We start from the raw sequence: 22049 nt of genomic DNA, 5'->3' as shown, positions 1-22049 counted from the left end.
CTCACCTTAAACAATACCAAAGTAGGTTGAAATTGTGACTCTCTCATTATGAATATTTTACTCCAATAGGAACAGCTTTCATTTCAACTTGCAATATGAGACATTATGAAATTGGGACTGGAAAATCTGATTGAATTTGAATTTGAACCACATGGGTCTGAGACCATCTTTCTGTTATTTTTAGTAATGTCACACATAATAAAAATATTTCTGTGGACGTGTCAGTAAGGAACAGCATTCAGGTTGTTCACTGCCAGGACATGACTGCTAAGAAAAAGTGCAATGCTAACTGGAGAAAGCTGTTCAGTAACCTGGAAAAGAAATCTTGTGTAGTCTTTCTTTTACTGCTACAAATAGGAAACAAGAAGAAATATAGAGGGGTGGGGTTACACAAAGGGGAAGAATACCTCCTTCAACGAAGTAGAAGTGGGTCACTCCAAAAGTCTTTTCATGTCTTATGAAATTTTCACACTGACACACATCAGATGCATGTACCATTATTTTGTACAACTTATATGGCTGAAAATTGTCTGGAAAACAAGGAAAGATATGTCAAGGTCTACCAAAAAGTTATAAATTACAAAGAAGAAGAGGAAAATCAACAGCTTCATAGATTTTCTGTATAGCTCTTGCTTTCTGAGACTCATAGCATAGCATAAGAGTACAGTGCTTCCACTGAGTACAAAATATGTGCATCCTTCTTTAGTGCCTCTAGATGCTTTAAACTATTTCAAAGCCAGAATGGGACAAAACATGGGTTTTCTTTTAGAAGATGACAGCTGTGTTAATAGTCTCCCTATGGAAGACTTTAGCTGCTGAAGGAGAAATTCGGAACTAAAATGGCTGTAGTTATCTTATTTCAGGGATAGGTATTTCCCACTCAGCTAGAATACATAAACCCAAGGAAAAACCTACATGTAATGCGGCATTACCGAGGTTGCAGAAGGACGAAGGTAAACAGTGCACTCAAGAAGACTTTGTAGAACTCTGAAGCTAAATGTTCTCTATTGTACAAAAAAACCAGTGCTGAACGGCCTTTGCAAGAGTTACCTACATGATTTTGATCAACATTTTCGATGTCTGTTCCATATAGAAATCCCTGACTGAAGCCCATCATGTCTAGCATGGTAAGAGGAATACTGGAGTTGAGAACTTAGGCTTTGACAAATATAGACACTGGTATAAAAACAGAAATTAACCCTAGGGAGTCTGAAACAGAGCAGTTTATATTGAAAGATAAGCTTACCTAGGTACAAGATGAAAGGTTTTTTAAAGCCAGTAATGTATAGGTCTGCCTGGAATGCGGGCAAGGAGAGACATTGTACCAGTAGCTTAGCTGCATTTCTTGCCCAACCGTATCCAGAAGAACCCTAATTAAACCTTCTTTTTATCTGCCTTAATGTTGCTAGGCGTTAACTGATGACTCAGTACTGGACAATTATTAAGAACAGTACTTATCTGCATAGATCTTCAGTTTGCCCTTAATAACAGAACAAAAATCCTACCCTGCCCAACAAAAATATGAAGAAGGGTGCTTCCATAAGAGACGTAGTGGTTGCTGTTACCTAATGTGAAATTTCCAGTAGCCGTAGTTATTATTTTCATGTGCATATTCTCTTTACTAGTGCCCCAGTCAACCACAAAACATTTTGGTTTGTATTCTGGAGTCCATGTGACAACTGCGTTTGTTCCCTGGCTTTTGACATGGATTTGACCAGGCAAGTCTGTGAACAAATTAAACACAATTGAAGATCAATAAACAGGAAAGCAGTTTTCTCCCCATTGTTTTTTCTTTCTCCCTTTTGCTCTGTTTTTTAAAGATTATTCATTAAGCAAATATAGCAACATAGCAAACGACTCACTATCATAGTAAGGTTTACAATAGTATTTCAATAGAAGAAACTTAGCATTTACTACTTTGCAGTGGTAGCTGGGAATTACAGTGTGGATGGCTGTACAAGAGTTTCCTGATTTCTGATTGCTTGAAATTAAGTGGTTATTCCAAGGCTCAGGAGAAAGATGTCAGGTGCTGCTAAATAACCTCCTCTGAGGCACTAGCAGCTGCTACACATGGAGTAACTCTGATATAGTGCTTGCCTGAGCAGGGGTGGAGGAGAAGGGGCTAATGATAGATCATAGCTAGATGATTTAATATTTCATATGTTTTGAATTTTCTGAAATAATCTGGAAGATTTTGACATTTTTAAAGACAGCTAACAAACTAGGAACGACCTTCTGACTGACACTGAGGAGGGAAAAGGGCAACCTGCCATCTTGAGGTAAGAAGTGGACCTTGTGAGAGACATAAACATTCTCCATTTTTTCTCCTGTCTGGAAACGGATACAAGAAAGGCAAATTAATTGTGAGGGAGCTGTGGTTGTCTGAGGGAGCTGGGGCTGTCTGAGATGGCTGGGATTGTTTATCCTGGAGAAAAAGGAGGCTCAGGGGAAACCTTATGACTCTCTACAAGTCTGAAAGGAGGATCTAGCAGGGTCAGTCTCCTCTCCCCAGCAATGAGCCATGGGACAAGAGACATAGCCTTAAGCTGTGCCAGGGGAGGTTTGGGCTCAACATTAGAAGGAATTTCTTCACAGAAAGAGAGTTTGGGCACTGGAATGGGCTGTGCGGGGTGGTGGTAGAGTCACTGTCCCTGGAGATGTTAGAGTGGATGATGTGTCACTTTAGTCCCATAGTCGAGTCGACAGGGTAATGTTAGGCTGTAAGTTGGACTCAATGATTTCAGAGGTCTTTTCCAAAATAGTTGATTCTGTCATTCTGTAAAGAAAATTACTGTACTAGCTGACAAAAAGTCGTGTATGCCGAGAAGGAATTTATCTTAAGAATGCACTTAATGCAAGTATCCTCTCAGTAATTAAAGACAGATACAGAGAAGCTGCACTAAAATGCAAACAGAACAGGCATCTGGAGAGAGCCATGAAATACAGGCTCAGAGGTTCACTAGACAACTAATTGTTAATCACAAGGTGGCTTGAACTGGTAGGATATATTTTATCAGAAGAGAGTTAAGGGACTGAAATGTAAGGGCAAAATCAAGTTGTTACCTTTTTGCAAGGAAAAGGAGAACGTCATGTGGAGAATGTTAGAAAATTCTGGATAAGCAATCATTTGCAGCTATCAGAAGATCAATAAGGGTACTCACACACTTCTTTATTGTGAATGTTATAGCTGAATTTAAAAAATCTTACTTTGTAAGAGAGGTTCTTCTTATACTGCAATAAATACACCTCAAGACTGTTAACACATGAAATTAGTTTATATTATAAGGAAGACATTATACAGTAAGTTTTATTCTTTAAATGAAAAGACTGTCTATTAAGGCCTCAGAAAATCTTACATCTTCATTAGAATGTGACATGTACATCCTAATGTGACATCTACATCCTATCTATTCTTTTCCTATGTGCCAGTTAGAGTAATACTGAAATAAAGGACAGTAACAGTAGTTGTTTAGCTCAAGAACTTGGACTTGCGCATAGTTCTGTGACTTTTTTAAACCACTGCCACCTACTTGATATTGGGGACAATCCATAAAACATTTTTCCAAGTAAAATCCACCATTTTCCTAAGTAGATCCAACACATGGTACCTTCTCTAGCTTGACCAACAAAGAAGTGCTAAAATGAATATTAAATTGCTAGTCTGTTAACTTCTACTGAAGTATCTTAAGAAACAATTCTGACTCCTACTATGTAAAAATACTATCTTAATATATATTCAAGAGAATGCTTTCACCTATCCCAAAGTCCATGAAAACGTATCCTTAGAGATTGGTCATTAAACTTCCCCACCACTATGGTGAATAACGTAAATACCTGTTACAGGGAATTCTGGGACAATGTAGATAGCTTGTGGAGATTCTCCTGCTTCATTATAGGCAGAAATATTAAGTCTATAGTAAGCCATGGAGAGATTAACAAGAATTTTTCTGTCTTTGAGAGAGATGTGATTTGGTGGTTGGCTGCAAATGTTGGGTATTCTTTCCACATTAATAAAATATCCAAGGACATTCTCACTTTGTGCTACCTAACAAGAGGAAAAACATTATTATTCTATAAATGCTGTTATGTCCTGTGCAGAAAATCAAGAGTAATTTAATTTTATAAACAAAATGTAGCCTTTAATGATGGGGATAAAATCATACTGTTTTAATTAGGTCATTAGGAATCAATAAAGCAAAGCATTTCCTTAAAATTAAGAGCATGTTTAGATTGAGAGGATTTAAGTACACGATTAAGAATTTTCCTTAATTGAGATCTTAGTTACGTGTATGCAATTAGTAATAACAGCAGTGAAGCAGCTGTAACATTCTCCACATTTCAGTGGAACATATCCCTCATTTTCAGGAACTTGAAAGTTAATGAGAGGTGTTTAATTGAAATTTATGCCTCTGGATCTCCTCATCTTCTAGGGCTTGATTAGGTATGTAGTATCTTTAAAGACAAATGCTAGCAATTATGCTGCAAATTTGGAACATGTTAAATATCCATTGGTAGCAATTCCTGGTGGTGGTTCACTCATTTACTGTACTAATCTTAATAAGAGATTGGAAAATGAGTGCACAGAAATGGAAATTACTGCAATATAGACAGAAACTTAATGCATGAAGGCCTGTGAATACTTCAAGGATTATTTCTAAAATCAAGATTGTCTGTTATTTCTGGCACAGAATTAATAGTGTGTAGATACCATGAAGCTGTGAGGCTGCGTTATATTAATGAAATAATTGGATACGTTTGGAGTAACTTAGACAGGAAGACATTTACTATTTTAAAAGGCAGGTACACATATCTTGTGAGGAATTTTGTATGAAGATAGAAGCTCTTGAAATAAAAATATGTTTTTTTCCCTGGAAAAGAAGGGAAGTTTTAGTAATTTTTCAAGAATATAAATTGATATAATTTTCCCTGTTAGTTTCTAGCTCGTAAATCATCAGCATACAGATGCAATGAATTCTGCAGCAAGTATACAATATCCAATGCCTTTTGCCTATCAAGTGTAAACTCAATACAATGAGAAAGTCTGTTTTTCCATGCAATGCAAGAAATAAATAGCATATACATAACAGAAGGTACCCAGACTGGAAGTGAACCTTACCTCCCACTTCAACAGAACACTTCTTCTTCCTGGAGAGACTTGTGTAGTTACATTATATAATATTCTTGGCTTGTTCATGAGTTCTGGTAAACATGGAAAAAGATGGAGACATGCACTCAAATGAATAATTCTGATGTTCATATTTTCAAGAGTATCTGAAAATCCTATTCCATATGACACAAAATTTGGAAAAGCCTTTACATTTATACTTAATGCCAGTAGAATGAAACTATATTTCACTTACTGTGAGGGACCAAAATCTCCTTGCCCCAAATGCAAACACAGTTGAGACCATCCTTGGTTATGCATCTGAGCTGAACAATGTATGAAGACATAGCATTTAAATTTGAAATGGTGACATTGGAAACATTGCTTCCTACAGGCACCTAAAAAAAATCATTTATGTAACAACAATAAAACATTATATTAATTGTTTTCTCAGCCTAAGATCAGCCTTCTGACTCAGCTGAAAGTAGAGGTTCCTGTCATGAAATAGGAATTATTGCACATTTTAGTCAAGCTATTTTCATTCTTTCAAGACAACACCCTCTTTTCATGAACTTGTTCTGCTCGCTCAAGACACTAAGTAAACTGGTCTAAATATTACTTTTAAAATCAATTAGACATTACATATACTGAAGAGTAAAAATTTACTCCGAGCCTTGTTAGCATTCTCAAGAACAGGAAGTCAAGGGAAAACTAAACAATAAAAAAAAGCCCTTATTATTAAAAGTGTCATTGTGTCTAAATACATCCACATGGCTGTTGTCTTAAACAGCATGACTGGAGTGAATATGTGGCTGCCTGTATGCCTTGGTGCTGCAGAAGAGATTTGCATCTGCAACTGATGATGGCACTGGAGCCCCAGTAACTGTTCAGGGAATTGAGTTTTTCTTGAAACAAAGACAGCATCCATGTCTAAAGAACACCCTGAGCTGAAAAATACAGAGAAAATAAGAGAAAATATGATAGGAAACTGTGTTATCACTTAAACTCTTTCCTAAAGCCCCCCAAAACCAACAGAGCCCAGATGTAAGGTGAGCAGCTCTTCTCTTTGAATTTCTGCAGTACCTTATTTTTTAATATTTTTAATTTTTTAATTAATTAACTTCTGTAGGAGTGTGATCACCTCCCTCTCCTCCACTTCCCCTCCATCCTGACCTTTATTTCTTGTAATCCTGATTAAGTGATAACCACTATCAGCAGTCATATCAGATGTGTCTTGACCAGCGTCTGACTCAAAGTTGATTCGGGGCAGACAGATAACAACACGAAAGACAAGATAATATGAAAGACTGATTTTAACAGTTCATCCACCTACTCATACTGCTGGTTAAGATTCGGCTCAAGTCAACCTTGGAAGAAGCTAATATTTGAAGAGAGCATGCATGTATATCTTTAAGTGTCTCATCTTACCCTTTAAATAGTGGATAGCCCACAGCCTGTTGAGCTCTCCTGCACAGCAGTGGGCTATACAATGGGATCTCTTGAGTAAGGACAGTAATCTTAACTTCTGAAGATTATTCCTCAAGGATGAGAGAGTATTCATCTCATCAGATACTTGATAAGTGAATTGGAAATTAATACACTGAAAATTTTAAATCTCAATTAAGTGATACAAAGGATTGACTGTGCACATACAATCCTTTAGACATAAACTGTTGACCAGGTCTGGGACTAAGTCTGGATCCAGAAGCAACTAGATTTGCAGGGGCTCTGAGAAACATTTGAGAATGCAAGGGGAGCCTTTTTTAACTATCATGACCCAATTAAAATGTCTTCCTCACAGTTCTGTCTGACTCTGTTCTCTGTGAAGTAATCAAGTGCTCATTGCCATCTACTCCTGTTAAACTCTTGTCACATTTAATATCAAACTTTCCTAGATTTCTGTTTTATGTCAATAAACATAACTTCTTTCTTATGAGTGAAGGGTATTACTCTTATATGATGTTGTCCATAACAACATCATATAATCTTTTTCTTGGTCACAAAAATATCCCATTACCCACAATATTACAGAAAGACTCCAAACAAGAGGGAAGTGGAATGGATTTAAAACCCAAATGTTAAATTACATTACACATATATTTATACTACTCTTGATAAACACTAGCTTTTTACATCCTCTATGCATGTATGGCTGTGGCATTCACATTCTCTGAAAAAATCCCTTCGCCCAGGATTTTTCTCCTGGGAAGCTAAGAAGCCTCAGAAGGAAGGAAAACAATTCTTATCTCATTTGCTTCTCCTTGGTGGAATGTGTCTGGAGTTTCTTTACCCACAGGTGATTGTTTCATTGGATTCTGGTGTGAGTTGTTTTGACTCTTTGGCCAATTGGTGCCAAGCTGTGTCGGGACTCTGGAAAGAGTCACTAGTTTTTCATTATTATCTTTTTAGCATTCAGTAAGTATCCTCTCTATATTCTTTAGTATAGTTTATTATAGTACTCTTTAATATAATATAGTATTGTAAAGTAATAAATTAACCTTCTGAGAACATGGAGTCAGGTGCATCATTCCTGCCTTAGTTGGGGCATTCCCTGTAAATACAATATATGGTCATACTCATTTATCCATCTTCAAGCTTAGCCTATGTTTATATTATTAGGAAGAGATTACAGCCTAAATTCATAGCATCAGCTGGGACCTGGGAGATCATGAACGTTCATGACCTGTAGTCTTGACTCATTTGTGTCACCCAGTGTGGATGTCTGTACTAGTCCCCCACCGTACTCATGTGAATCTTCCATCTTCCCATCTCCAAAACCTGCAGGGCATGCATTCGTACTGCTCTGAACCTTCTGTTCTTCCACGTGCCACGTGCCAGACTGTCTGCACCTGGTAGTCTGCCTATTGTGCTACTGGGTGGGCTATGCATGGGTAACTGGCTGCTCTAGGATGGTCTAGGACCTGTATGCAAGTGAACCAGGGGACCTTTCCAAGACCTGAATGTTCTTTGTACTGAGATGAAACATTTCTTTCATGGGCCTCTCACAGTACCTCTTCTGAAGTGGCTAAATGAACCAGCAGTCAGCTGCAAGAGAAATGGGAGCAGTCTTCTGAGACAAAATGAAGAAAAAGGGAGATTTTTGTAGTAAAAAGGAAGCAAAGAGGCTCCTGGGTGAGCAGAATTTCCCAAGAAGTGGGGACTGTTGCTATTTAAACAGTTTTCTTCTTTTCCTTAATAACTGCATATTTATAACATGCTTAACACATATAAAAATAACAAAGTTTGAAAAACAGACAATTTCAGGGACTTAGTGTTACATATCATGCATACATGCCTGCCTGATGGGAAGGGGCAGGATAAGCAGCCATTGCTGCTACACGCAGACATTATTGAAATTATGACTCATTTTCCATCTCTTGCGTATTCCCTTTAGTTTTGTTCTGCCCTATTGGTGTGCCATATTCAATGTCGTAAAATGCAACTGATCTTGTATCCCACAACATCCTTCTCTCCAAATAGACAGTGATGGATTTGGTGGGTAAACCATGATGTGGATTGGAAAGTGGTTGCATGGTTGCATCCAGAGGGTAGTGGACAGTGGCTCAGAATCCCAGTGGACATCAGTGACAAGATGTGTCCATCAGGGGTCCATATTGGGTGTGACCAATGTTATTTAATATCTTCAGTTATGACTTGGACGGGTCAAGTGCACCCTCTGTGAATTTGCAGATGACCCCAGGCTGAGCGGTGCCTGCAGGGTGGGATGCCATTCTGAGAGACCTGGACAGGCTCCAGAGGGGGACCACAGGAACCTCAAGACCAGCTGCCGCTGAACCAGGGTCAGAGCAACCCAGGGTCAGGCTGGGGGATGAACAGATCCCAGCAGCCCTGCCCAGAAGGACTTGGGGGTGCTGGTGGCTGAGAGGCTGCACATGAGCCAGCCATGGGCACTCCCAGCCCAGAGAGCCACACGTGTCCTGGGCTGCATCCAGAGCAGTGTGGGCAGCAGGGCCAGGGAGGGGATTCTGCCCCTCTGCTCTGCTCTGCTGAGAGCCCACCTGCAGTGCTGCATCAGCCCTGGGGTTTTTACTGAACAGTCCTGTAAGAAGACATCTATGCAGCAGTGGAGGAAGGTGCTGGAAATTCTTTTAAATTTAGCACAATAGAGCATGACCTCTCTATTCATTGTTAGTGCTTAATTTTGTACGTACAGTGCTTAGTACAAATACCAGAGATTAGTGTGGCCTTGTGCTAACTCCTTACATCTGTGACTAATAAACTTGTTCCAGTTAATGCTTTCTTGTTTACTTCTATCAGTGATTTAATATGTACTAACTAATATCTCAGTTTTGAGAACAAGGATTGTTTATCAGAGCAAAGAATCATAAGAGAAGTACATTATGACCTGATGACATATTTGAGATAATCCCAAGGAGAAAAGATTTGTCAGAAGATTTGGAACCATATCCAAACAAGTGGAAATAATCAGCATATATGCATCTTTTCAGGAAACATGAAAGTGCAATAGTTTCAGGAATACAACCTGGTCTCTGAGGTTACTGGGAATGTATGCTTTGAAGAGAATTAGCCATGCATTCAGCACTGCTAATGAAATAATGTTGGCTTCCTAGTCTAACAAATATGATGGAGAGTTTATTTCCCAATTTTCAGAGACAGGGTCCCCAGCACAGGCAACGACCTGTTGGAATGAATCCAGGGGAGGGCCGCCAGATCAGTGGGATGGAGTACCTCTCCTATGGGGAAAGGCTGAGAGAATTGGGATTTTTCAGTCTAGAAAAGAGAAGGCTTTGGGGAGGCGTTATTGTTGCCTTCCGGTACCTCAAGAGAACTTCCAGGAAAGATGGGGGAAGACTATTCACAAGAGCATGTAGTGACAAGACAAGGGGCAGTGGGTGTAGACTGAAAGAGAGCAGGTTTAGATTAGGTATTAGGAAGAAGTTCTTCACTGTGAGGGTGGTGAGGCACTGGAACAGGGAAGTTGTGGATGTTCCATCTCTGGAAGTGTTCAAGGCCAGTTTGCATGGGTCATCCTGGTCCACTAGAGTGTGGCCCTGCGCATGGAAGGGCTGGTTGGAACCTTCCAACCCAAACCATTCTATGACTGTATGACAGGGAAATTATTTCTCTTCTTTTCAAAGAAGAAAATCTGGAATACTTACACTACCCAAAAGTGTATAAAGTATGAATTATTACCTTAAAAAGTAAAGTGACCTGATCTCTAATCTCTTTGAAAATGTAATAATACCAGCTAAAATAGCAATATTGTAAATCACTGAAAGTATGATTTGGGTCTGAGTTTACATGACATTTCTGGTATTCAGCTTTTGCATCGCTTGTAGTTGTAGTGTCTCACTGGTAGGTTAATGAACCAGATAATATGCTATTCTATTTTACTTTGTTTAAACTACTATTCTTTCTTTCCCAAACATTTCATGATTTGTTAGAACGAAACTAAGGTGCCTTAGTGGGATCTGCCTACAAAATGACCCCTTGCTATGCCACCTTGCAATCCTTGTGCTGCATATAATATGTGCAGCTGAGCTGATATTGGAGGACCTTATATTCTCATGAAATTGTCATCTGAAATACTCACCACTGTCCATGGAGCAGATTCTGTGAGTGCCTCTCTGTATCTCAACTCATACGGCGTATGAGCGGTGGGCAGGTCCCACTTTATTATCAATTGGTTTGTGATCTGATAAGCATTTATGTTAGATGGTGACAAGCACTTTCCTAAAATGGGGGAGATAGAATTGTTTAGAGCACAAGAGAAACAGGAAATCTTTGGTAATTACTTCCGTTGAGTGTGGTCTATAAAAGTTAAAAGACTTGGCACAAAATACTGAATGCTGTGAGACTTCAAAACACCACAGAAATTAATTACTAAATCTTCATGACATCAACAAAATACAGTTGTTCCTCTTGCCTTTCTTTTGTGAATGTTTCTACTGATTTCAGGCACACTCTTTTTCTAAGCAGTTACTATTCTGAGTGAGGCTGAAAGGCAAAATCAAAATGTCAAGAGTACCTGTAATCATGAGTTGTATAAAAATATCCAGAATATCTTTAAATTTCAGGAAGCTCAAATATACTTTCATTATACTTTTTTTTTCTTCGTCTCCAATAAACACAATGTGTCCAAAAGTCTTCAGTAAAGGTTACACTGTTGATAATTTGGGTTGTACTGGTAGTAACTCCCAGCAGAGAAGCATTGGTTTTTCTTGGACCATAATTAGTCTGAGCATGTGAAGTTTTGAGAAACTCTTAACATCAGTTCAGTGACCAAGTAGGTAGGGCATCTTTAAATAAACATTTAAAGGGCCTAATAAATAGGGCTGTTTTTTCATAACTTTTTTTTAGCACTGTGTAATGGATAAGAGGCCTTAGAAAAGAGCTGAATTTTGAAAAGGTTTCTCAAAATTCTAATGCCTTGTATCAAGGATTCCTTAGGTACACAGTGTTGAGTCAATCTGCTCTTTGTAAACCAATACAAAGAAATTCAGAAAACCATCAAAGAGAGCATAGAAAGCTGGTTCAGTATGGTACAAAAATATTGCTATATATATTTCTGGATATGGTTATTAAATATTCCAGCAAAATATTTAAAGTAAAACCCTCCTCCCATAAAATGTCATAGACTTCTGTTATTAACTTCATTCAAGGAAGTCAAACTGCATCTTGGCTCTCTGAATCAATAAAAATAACAGGAGCGTTTTGGGAGCTGAAATTTTGGAAATAATCTTTACAGAATACAGCTTTAGCTGTAGCACTAGCTTTAGTTTTAGCTGAGCACTGCAGTAGCACAACTTGTGAAGACACTGTACCTGCTTTGCTTGGTAAAACTGAGATGTTCTTTCCTTTTGCACAGGTCTCATTGGCATAATTCACTGCTATCCAAATGGTTGCAAATCTCTCAATGTAGAGATTCTTTCGTTCTATTGTGATGGAAGGTGATGATATGTTTCGCTGAAAAAGTTTTTGTATTTTGTTCCTTCAGAGAAAAGGAAGCAGAATGAAAAACATTTTATTGGATTATAGTTATTTTTCCTCCCTGCCCAAGAAAGCAAAATTATAGCAATTGATAGCTTTCCAGATACTTCTACACATAATTCCACATCTGGAAATCTTGAAGGTTCACTTTGAGCAGCTTGAAACTGCAAGATTAATGAATGCACCTCAGTAACCCTAGCAGATTTAAATATGAAAATCCTTGTGAGGTGGAGAACTGTTGAATTCCTTAAGCTTTTAAGGCATAGCATGATACAACCAGATCTGTATGACCTTCTTTTGTACTTACAGTGGGATATACAGAGCATTTTGAAGGTATAAAATTAGGTTAGAAATGACTTCATAAAGCCTCGCCTCATAAAAGGGGCACCCAAATTCCTTTTGAACAACAAAATTTCCCAGTTACATGAATCTAAATTACCATAAAGTTATGAAAAGTTTCTTATGAGTTATGTGCCTATCTTCTGACTTCTGTTCCTGCAATTGTCAGAGTTTGATGGAGATATTTAAATGTCACCTGAGTCCTCAGCCCTGTAGATTCCTCCTGGTATACCTAATATACACAGCACAGGAAGTCCAAGAGTTTTAATGCCTTACATACAACTTTGCTGCCTACTTTTGTTCTTGTCTCTCTCATTTAGTCTCTGCCACACATAGGAGAGATTTTTCCAAGGTTGAAATTGTGCAAATTCAGTGCTCTTAAAAGAGAGGGACTAGGATATTAATTGCCTAGCTATGCATTTCAAGTATTAAATTGCACATATCATGATTCAATATTTAATACCTGAGACAAGCTACTTGAAGGTTTTCCTGTCTTCTGCTTCAGGCTAGTTGTGAATCAGCCATTAAAATTTCAAAGCATGATTTTGAATTCTTGGTTGGAACTTTTCTGTGGGAGTGTTTATCTTTAATCTTTTTCGTCCTGACTACTTAATCACAAGGAGTAAGGACAAGGAACTATTACAGTGTCAAACTGATGTTACATGCAGGAAGGGGTGATGCCCTCTTCTAGGCAAGGTATAAGCCTTTCACATGTGGGTTTTTCTTTCCTTTTAACCCAAGAGAGGAGGAGATAGTAAGTTTGTCTTCAAGACCACTGGGTGGAAACTTAGGAGACTGAGGTTAAAGTCCTGACTCTGGCTGGGGAACATCACCACCTCTGCCAGGGAATTGTCTCCCTCTTCCCCCACTGACATCCTCTTTCATTCTTTTATCTGCCTTGTCTGTTCATGACATCAACCCTGTAGCCTGGGAACAGCACAGTCTAGTTTTGCCTTATGATTTTAAGAGCAAGTAGCTTAAAAATATTTCAATTGATAACATCTCATCAGAAACAGAGCTGTTTCATAGATGTTTCTGTCCTTCCAAAAAATTGGTATTCTTTGAAGTTCCAAGAGGCAAGACAGCAATGCAGTAGAATTTGGAGCTTATTGCAAATTGGTGCCTGCTGATACCTCCAGTGAGAAAATATCGAAGGTGATGGGGGGAGTAATTGCAGCCTTGAGGTGGTTGCTTTGCTCCTGTGCAATGTGAAGATGATCATCCTGGGGAATTTCCCAGTGTGGTGACATTTTCTTAGCTTTAGGAGATGTTTCTAACCACAGCTCATTTTTAATGACAAGGGGTGGTTATGTGGCCAAACAATCAGCAATGAATATCAGAATTTACCTATGGTATACAATGTTGTACTCCATGTACCCCATGATACCGTCTCATGGCAAAGATCATGTCTTCTGATCTCACGTTTCTGTTTCTGAACATGTCCCTAATCTCATGGGAGATTCCAAATATCTAGATATAAAATGAGGAAATTCAATTCTGTAATGCAGCTGCAATTGAAGATACTGTATTTGAGGTAATCAGTTCAAAATTAACCCTACAAGTTCATTCCATCTGTTAAACCACCACTTGATAATTCAGAATTACCAGAAAGTATACTACATCTGACATCTCCTTGGGTACATGGTATAGCAAAATACGTAATACATAAAATAAAAGTTTAGTGTCTGTTTATGTTTGAATATTTTTTAAAATTTATTTTCTTTCTACCTTAAATACATCTATGTTGAATAGTCAGTAAAAGCTGATCTTTGGCAATAATGATTTAAAGAATGTGTTGGAGGCATGGTAAGATGTATAAGGACTTTGTATTGGGTTTGCATGACAAGGTTTTGGGAGCAGGGGAGAAGATTGCTACAGAGGTGGCTTCCATGAGTAGCTGCAATAAGCTTTCCTCATGTACAACAAAGCCAGTTCTAGCTGACTTCAGGACAGTCCTGCTGCTGGCCAAGGCTGAGCCCATCATCCAGGGTGGTAGTTCCTCTGGGATAATGCATTTAAAAGAGGGAAAAACCTGCTGCACAACAGCAGCTGGCAGAGAGAAGGGAGAGCAAGCGGGAGCAGCAGAGAGCAGTCCACACTGCAGCAGGTTTGCTGGGCTTGTGACCCATGACAGACCTGCTTTGGAGCAGGCTGCTCTTGAAGGGCTGGCACCCCATGGAAGGGGCCTTCACTGGAGCAGTTAATGCAGAAATGCAGCCCCATGGGAAGCACTCGTGTTGGAGGAGTTAACGATAGACTGTGGGAGTTCATGTCTCCTGTGGGAGGATTCCCATGCTGCACCAGAGGAAGAGTCAGAAGAGAAAAGTGACAGACACAACATGTGATGGACTGTCCACAGTCCCATTTCCCATCCTCTACTCTGATTTGAATGTTAATAAATTAAATTCATTTTCCCAGGTCAGGTCTGTTTTGCCCATGACAGTAATTGCTGAGATCTCTTCCTGTTCTTACCTCAACCCATGATCCTTTGTCATATTTTCTCTGCCCTGTTGGGCTGAGGGGGGGAGGAATAGAACAGTTTTTGTGATGTCTAGCCAGAATCAACCTACCACTCTCTAACCAAGCTCTTACAAATCAATAGGTATTGATGAGAAGTGATGAATGATATTGACTAGCCTTGTGTAACAACCTCTAAAGAGATGAAATACACTGGAACAAAAGTCCGGCAAATGGGAACCACATCCAACAGCAATAAGAGCTTTTTGGTTTCTGAGATAACTTTTCAGACTTACCATTTTAGGTATACAGTATAATTAACTGTATTTGCAGCACTAGGTACTGGCAGCCAGGTGCAGGTTAGATCCTCACTTAATTCTTTGTAACACACCAATTCATTGTCCCACTCTGAAAGATGAAAACGTGTACTGGAAAAGACCTGTCACAGGCAACCATTAACTGACTCAAAGGGACTCTCAGTAATGAAACCAAATACAAACCAGGCTAGAGTTAATTGGCTAGACCCCAGAATTGCTTCAAAACCATCAATCTCTCTCTGAAGTTCAGAATTAACACACTGTTGCTGGATAAAAACTATATTACTTTTAAACTTTATAAAGAATGCATTATAAAACAGAAGGAGCATAAGTTTATGTATAAAATTGCCTGTTATTAATTTTTTAAAGATAAATATGGGGATTTTTTTTGCAACTGAACATACCCTTTTTTCAGCTGATGTGAAAGTAAGCACTGAAGACATTATTAAAGGAACTAATTTTTTGTCTTTAGCGATTAAATTTATGTCAGTATTTCAAAAATCTCTTGACAAAAATGCTAATGACAAAATATGACTGGTGTTCTTTTGCTTTGTGTCTTACTGTCTGAACTATTAGTTCAGAAGATCAGTCATGGTGTCTCAAAGTCCTTTGGAAAGGACTCCGATTTTTTTGTTGTTGTTGAGAAAAGTAGACACAGATCTCAACAGGAATGGGATGCTTAAGGTAATTTTTTCCTGGTGAGTAGAGTCACATGTCCTTCATACCTGTTAGGTCTAACAAGTTGCCAATAGGCCTATCAATCTTGAATAAGAAATGTTTTGCTATGTGATAAGTAAATAAAAATATGTCTGGAGCTGGTGTTGTAACCTAGTTATGGTATCTCATAACCTAGGTTGTGAGTTAAAAGATCAGTTCTCTTTTCCTCATTTCTTCCTGCAACCTGAGTTACAAAGTATCCTTGGCATTCTTTTAATCATTGAGATGACAAATGCATATTGAAGTTAAAAGGTGTTTTGGAAAAAGAAGTGAGTCAAATGAGTATAGTACTGACTTTAATACCCTCACCTTATGACACTTCTTTTCTCATACTAAATGAATAATGCTTTTCTAATAAACTATGCTGCAAGCTCAGGTGTGTAGAGATGCCTTTCAGGAAGGTGGAGATCATGTCTTCCTTATTTCCATCGCAATGTGAAACATTAGAGAATTCTTTGCTTTTCTAGTCTGGCTACCAAACCACATCTTGGCCTCTTCACCCATGAATGTAGTGTCTGTCAATAGCAGAGAAAACAGCAACAGCTCTCACATTCTTCTCCTGTTTTACTCGGAATTAAACCTTACACTTACTTGGTGCTTATTGTTGTTTTGAAAAAACACCTGAAAACAAAATATTTTTGGAACTGTTGTAATACTTCATGCCAATACATTGGTAATATTCTGCTTCTGACACTATTTGAAAGAGGAGTTCTATTAATTCAGATCCACATGGTGTCTATCATATTGCAGACCTGTCTCTGCTTATGCAGGAACAGTGGTTGTTCCTCATGCTCTAAGTTTTGCAAAATCCCCCTGGTCTTTCTCTATGTGATTATGGTATTAAAGCAGACAAATGAAAAATAGTAGATTTCGTGTGTGGAAATAGTGTGTTAGCTTGGCTAACACCCCAAAGCATCCTCCCACTCCCAATATACTGAATTTCTACATTGCTTTGTCCAGATAAATATAATGAATGCACACTTTTATTTTCACTTTTCCTATTTGTGAATATTATGTATATGCACATTAATTTTTATTTTAGTGCTTTCTTTGTTCCACTGTAGTGCTCCACCTTAATAGGTATATTATTAATTCTTCCCAGACCTAGCATAGTACCAGAGCTGTATCATGACTGTGCTCCAAGAGCTATGCAAAGAAAGAAAAAAATTTCTTTGCTCTAAAGAAAATGCAGTTCAGTTTCTCCACTTAAAAAAACTCAAACCAACAAACAAACCCCAAACCACCTACCTTTAATTTTTTTTCACTCTAGAACTTTCTGTTTTTCTTCCTGAGCATCTGGTTTTCTCCCTAATGATTTAGTAGAGCTTAGTCTGGCAAGTTAATTGCAAGGACTAGAAAATTATCCATGGCTAATTTCAGAAGAACATAGTCCTCCTGCAGATGTCTTGCCCAGTGTCACTGTGTACTCAGGAACCTGTCATCTCTGCTGCGTCTGTTAGCAAGTAGGATGTTCCTGCCCACAATAAATCCAGCACAAAGTACATCAGATGACCACCCACTGCTCCGTAATACTCGCTATCAAAATGTGCTGTACTGTTCCTTCCCACCATCATCAGTAATTTCCCAGTTAAATGGAAAGCAGAGATATCCATCACACATAAACATTAGAGGATCCGTGGTACTTTGGAACGGCATCTATTTGTGATGCGCTGGCCGGGCTTTCACCCACGACCTGCGGGCTCGCCCAGGCGCCCTGCCCTCACAGACACATCTGCCCGTGCTGCTGTGCCCGGGCTTTCCCTCCGGGAAGGGCGGGCGTGCCTTTAGGGGCGATGCTTCCGAGCGCCCCCCGGAGCCCGGGCAGCGCCGGAGCCGGGAGCCAGCGGCATTCCACCCACCTGGCAGCCGCCGGCAAAAAAAAAAAAAAAAGAAATGAGGGTCAAGACAAACCGCAAAAGAAATAGGAAAAATATTGCTGGTGGTTGCTTCTCTCACTCACAGAATTTAATTTGGTCATGATTTTGTTTGTACAGCCTCATCCTTGAGTAGCATTAAGGATTTTTACTGTTCATAAGCGGCAGTAAGCTGTATGGTATATGAAAACTCACCTCTAACAAGTAAAAAGATAGCTGCCAGCAGAGAGTTCTTCATCTTCTCTGTAAAGAAGCATAATGATTACTATCAACATTACGCTGTGTTCAGTCTATTTTCACACTTCCTTTTCAAACTTCCTATTCATTCTAGCACCTATCCTGCTACTGGCTGAACCCAAGTAACAAGTTTATCGATGACAATGGGAAGAACACGAGTTCTGTGTTACTAATTATACTTACAAGATCCTAAAAATCCTTCTGGAAAACAGGAACTCTCCACTCTGGTTTTTGTAAGCACTCACAGCGAGATTCTTGATAGTGTCTGCAGTATCAGCAGAGCAAACTGAATTAAGCTTAAGTACTTCTAACTCCTTTGAAAACCCTAACTGTCAGTGCAAATTAGAGATATTCATATCAGTAAAAAGGAAGTCAAGATGTTTGACTGAGTCTAATATGAATTCTTGTGTACTGTAGAAATAATAGCAGCAGAAGACCTCAACTTGTCTTCACTTTCTGACTTCTCTTATCTTTCAATGTAATTTCCCTACCTCAAAGATGCTGTATCTACATTGCTGGAACCTGCAGCAGGGCCCTAATACAGACAAAAGTCACCATAGCTGTAAATCAGATGTTTGTTCCACACCATTAATTCAGAGAACATTCTGAACACAGAAGCCAGCAGAGACATAACAGCTGTTACTCTTACAGCAGTAAAGGGAAATTTTCTGAAAATTTTTCTACTGTGGAAAATTTCCCTTCTGGGCTTAGACAGCTGCTATCAGAGATTGGATCCAGACTTACCTGGAGATAGGCAAATTATTAACTTATCTTGGCAACCATAGTAAATTTCAGGTTGAGTATTGAATAGAAAAAAATATCTGTTTAAAATTAATCACTTTCCTAAGAGAGAGGCATGCTTCTCAGCATGGTCTGCAGTAGGAGCAGGTGACTAATGCAGCAACCATGTCTTATCAGATTTTATGAAGGGCACAGTCATGAAAGACAAGTGATCAAGGAATTCTGAGTGCTACAGGGGGTTTCCTGTCACGAATTCATTGGTCTTGAGTGTAAGCTCCAAAATGCTAAGGGGTAGCAGATACAATGTATGCCTACAGGATCACAGCCCCTGTTATCTGAGAGATCCAAAAATTGGCCTTAGCAATTTGGAAGTATTAGCAATACTTCCAACAAGGAATAGCCAAGAGGATAGTGTCAACTGATGATCATAAGGAGAAACTGATAAAGTAAAAATGCAAGTCATATGTGACAGATTTTGACTGTGGGATTGAAGATCTAGAGACTCAGAATAGTGTGGAAGTCAAGAGATGGAGAAAACTTCAACAGATATCTGTATTTGTTTGATGTTCTCAGCATAATCACATTCAAAACAACCTATCCTAAATGAAAACCATGTAAGTAACTCAATGCAAGAGCAGAATTAGGACAGAGCATATTGGAGAGAAACAAGCGCAATGAAACAAATCCATATCATCTTTGCTGGAGGTCTAGGTCTCAGTATAAATGCCACTGTCATTTGAAGAAAAAAAGATAATTCTGACAAGCACAGAAATTACAATACTAGTCCAAATAGCAGAGGAGGTATAATCTTGAAAACTAGAATTTTACATTTGGGTGAGACCAAATTTTTTACTATAGCTTAGCTATCGAGTTACTATATGTTTAAAATATAGCAAAAGATAAATTACATTATTTGAGGCAAAATTTATATAGAACCACCTTTTCAAATGTTTACTATAACAGCTTTTTCACTACTATGAACTTCTGTCAGAATTCTAAATGCCTGAAGTTTTCCTGTTAATTCAGATGAGGATAAATGATACCATCTTCTGTGATATGTTTTGAAGTGAAGAATGATAGGATACTTCCAGCTTTACGTCACTTTGACCTAGCTCTTTTTCATTCCTAGGTTTGTGCATCATTCTAGATGAGGTTCTCCATGAGCACTCCCCCTGTCATTTCCTTATATAAGTTCTGCAGTAGAAGACATGGCAGGCTCTTGGTCTCCCCAGAAAGTAGACTTGAAATCAATGAACCTTTCCATTTAGACTGGAGTAGACCATGTTAATTAATCTAAACTCCATGTCCTTCTCTATTCCCTTCCTCAACATGATCCCTAACTCTTGCTCTTCAAAAGAAAACAATCTCTGAAGACAGGCAGGCTCAGCCAGGAAAATGCCACTGGCCCCTTCCTCCTGCTCTGCTCCTGCAGAGCTGCAGCTCTTGTAGCACATCATGGGAGGACTGGTCAAGCCATGAACTTCTGAGTGCATTTTTTGCAGGTCAACCATGTGCCTATGAATGCTAATGAACCAGAAAGGGTCTGAAATCTTGTTTTTTGTGAGTTTTAAGCACGTCCCAAGACAGTCTGTGCTATGTGTAACCAGCAACCTTGTTGAAGTGCATTCAGGTCCTGGTGGGAGCTGAAGCAGAACGCAGACTGCAGAGATACCACACCAGGAAAGGCATATTGCATTTCTGCTTGAACTTTTACCTTGTCTGAAATACAAACTGGTGAGGTCTCCTGGTTGAATCAGTGTGTGGTTTTGGTAGCTTGCTGTTTTTTTGGTAAACAGCTCCAATTGACTAGAAGTGATCTCTTTCAGGCACGTTGTAGCAAATTCAATACTGTAGCCATTTCAAATGCAGTTTTTGCTGCTTAGTAGTACATGCTGAGATTGTGTATCTTTCCTTTATGGATCCAAAGTAGAGTCATACAATATTTACAAGTTACTTCTCATATACCTGCTTCCAATAGGCAGAACTTCAGGTCTGACAGATTTTTACAGATTGTCTTTGTTTTCCAGAGAAATACATAAATATCTGAATTCAGTGAGCAAATCTCATATGATCTTTGGGGAAAGAAAAATCCCACTCAGCCCTCAGCTATAGCCCCTGGGGGAAATTTTTTGCATTAGGGAAAATCTCCACCATGAACGTTTTCTTCTTGTCTGAGTTCAAATTACAGTATGAAACAGCTTACCTTTCAAACAAGTCTATATTATCTTGATGAAAACCACATTTTTTTACCCTAACACATCAGCTAGGCAGAGTGTCAATGAGAGATCTGCCTTGGAGATTTAAAAACTTCCAATTACAGATGAAGCATAAATGTGCCTGAATAGACTAGACACCCAACGCAGAATGCAAAAAGATCACAGAGATATATATTGGGGTGAAGATTCCTTTGGGGTATTATATATTGGTGTATTATATACTGGGGTGAAGATTCCTTTGAAGAAGCAAGAATTAAGGCAAATGTAGACTAAATGCTACTTATACTAGACTAGATCTGGAGTCTCACCAATACCACATCATTGACAGTGATGGTGCAGGGTTTTGCCCAGTGCATCAGCTAGAGTATTTATGAGAGTCAAGGTAGTGTGATGGGATGAGACTGGTAACTTCTCCTTACTACAGCATCACAGTCAGTGCTAGAGGCTCGCTTGTGGGAAGATGGGACAAAATTATCACTGTGGTAGCTCAGACTAGTGGTTTGAAAACAGAGTTCACTTACATGGTGGCTGAGCTGTGTGAGAACCAGAGTCCTAAGTATTGGGGTTTGACTTGCAAGGAAGACCTTTACTTCTGCTAGACCACCTTGGAGCACATCTTATTCATCAGTTTTAGTAGTCTCTGCCTGCTGTGAAAATACAGCGTGAGAGTCTGCTTCAATTTACATTTATTATCTCTTCCTGTGCAGCCAAGAGGAGAAAAAAGGATCATCCTTCACTTTCTCCACCACATTTAAGACTTTATTAAATGCTTATAAGTACTTTAAGTGCAAAAGTGGATGACAAAGGATATAAGCCTTCTTTCCTACTATTCTGTTTGGTTTACCTAGTGGGCTTGCAACTGCTACAGGAAGTTACTTCAGCATATGTGATGTGGAATCAAAGAGAATTTGACAAAAGCTTGTCTGTGGTCTTCCTATACACAGTTTTGGGAGCAATCTTTAGCTTTTTGAAGTCTACAGGAAGGCTGGATTGTTTGGTTTTATGTGTTTTTGTTTGGCTTTTTTGTTTTAAGGCCTGTGTTTTAATCTCTGAGGCAAGGTGATATATATCTTAG

The 22049-nt window shown here is 38.9% G+C and overlaps 1 protein-coding gene across 1 annotated transcript in view; it reads right to left on the bottom strand.

Annotated features, from left to right (window-relative positions):
• The window catches only part of LOC102045601 (interleukin-6 receptor subunit beta-like), a 30387-nt gene extending 12369 nt beyond the window's left edge, over positions 1–18018 (bottom strand). Inside the window, exons 1-10 of the mRNA XM_031063868.1 lie at positions 17976–18018; positions 17766–17861; positions 15169–15280; positions 11911–12077; positions 10680–10819; positions 5361–5502; positions 5117–5199; positions 3835–4045; positions 1566–1724; positions 408–530 (exon numbers count right to left, since the gene is read on the bottom strand). Of these exons, the coding sequence (XP_030919728.1) occupies positions 408–530; positions 1566–1724; positions 3835–4045; positions 5117–5199; positions 5361–5502; positions 10680–10819; positions 11911–12077; positions 15169–15280; positions 17766–17861; positions 17976–18018 (1276 nt within the window). The remainder of the gene's footprint in view (positions 1–407; positions 531–1565; positions 1725–3834; positions 4046–5116; positions 5200–5360; positions 5503–10679; positions 10820–11910; positions 12078–15168; positions 15281–17765; positions 17862–17975) is intronic.
• Positions 18019–22049: the final 4031 nt, after the last annotated feature.

Source organism: Geospiza fortis, unplaced genomic scaffold (assembly GCF_000277835.1).
Source record: "Geospiza fortis unplaced genomic scaffold, GeoFor_1.0 scaffold397, whole genome shotgun sequence".
Classification (NCBI taxonomy): domain Eukaryota; kingdom Metazoa; phylum Chordata; class Aves; order Passeriformes; family Thraupidae; genus Geospiza; species Geospiza fortis.
This window is presented reverse-complemented; position numbering and strand designations above follow the sequence as displayed.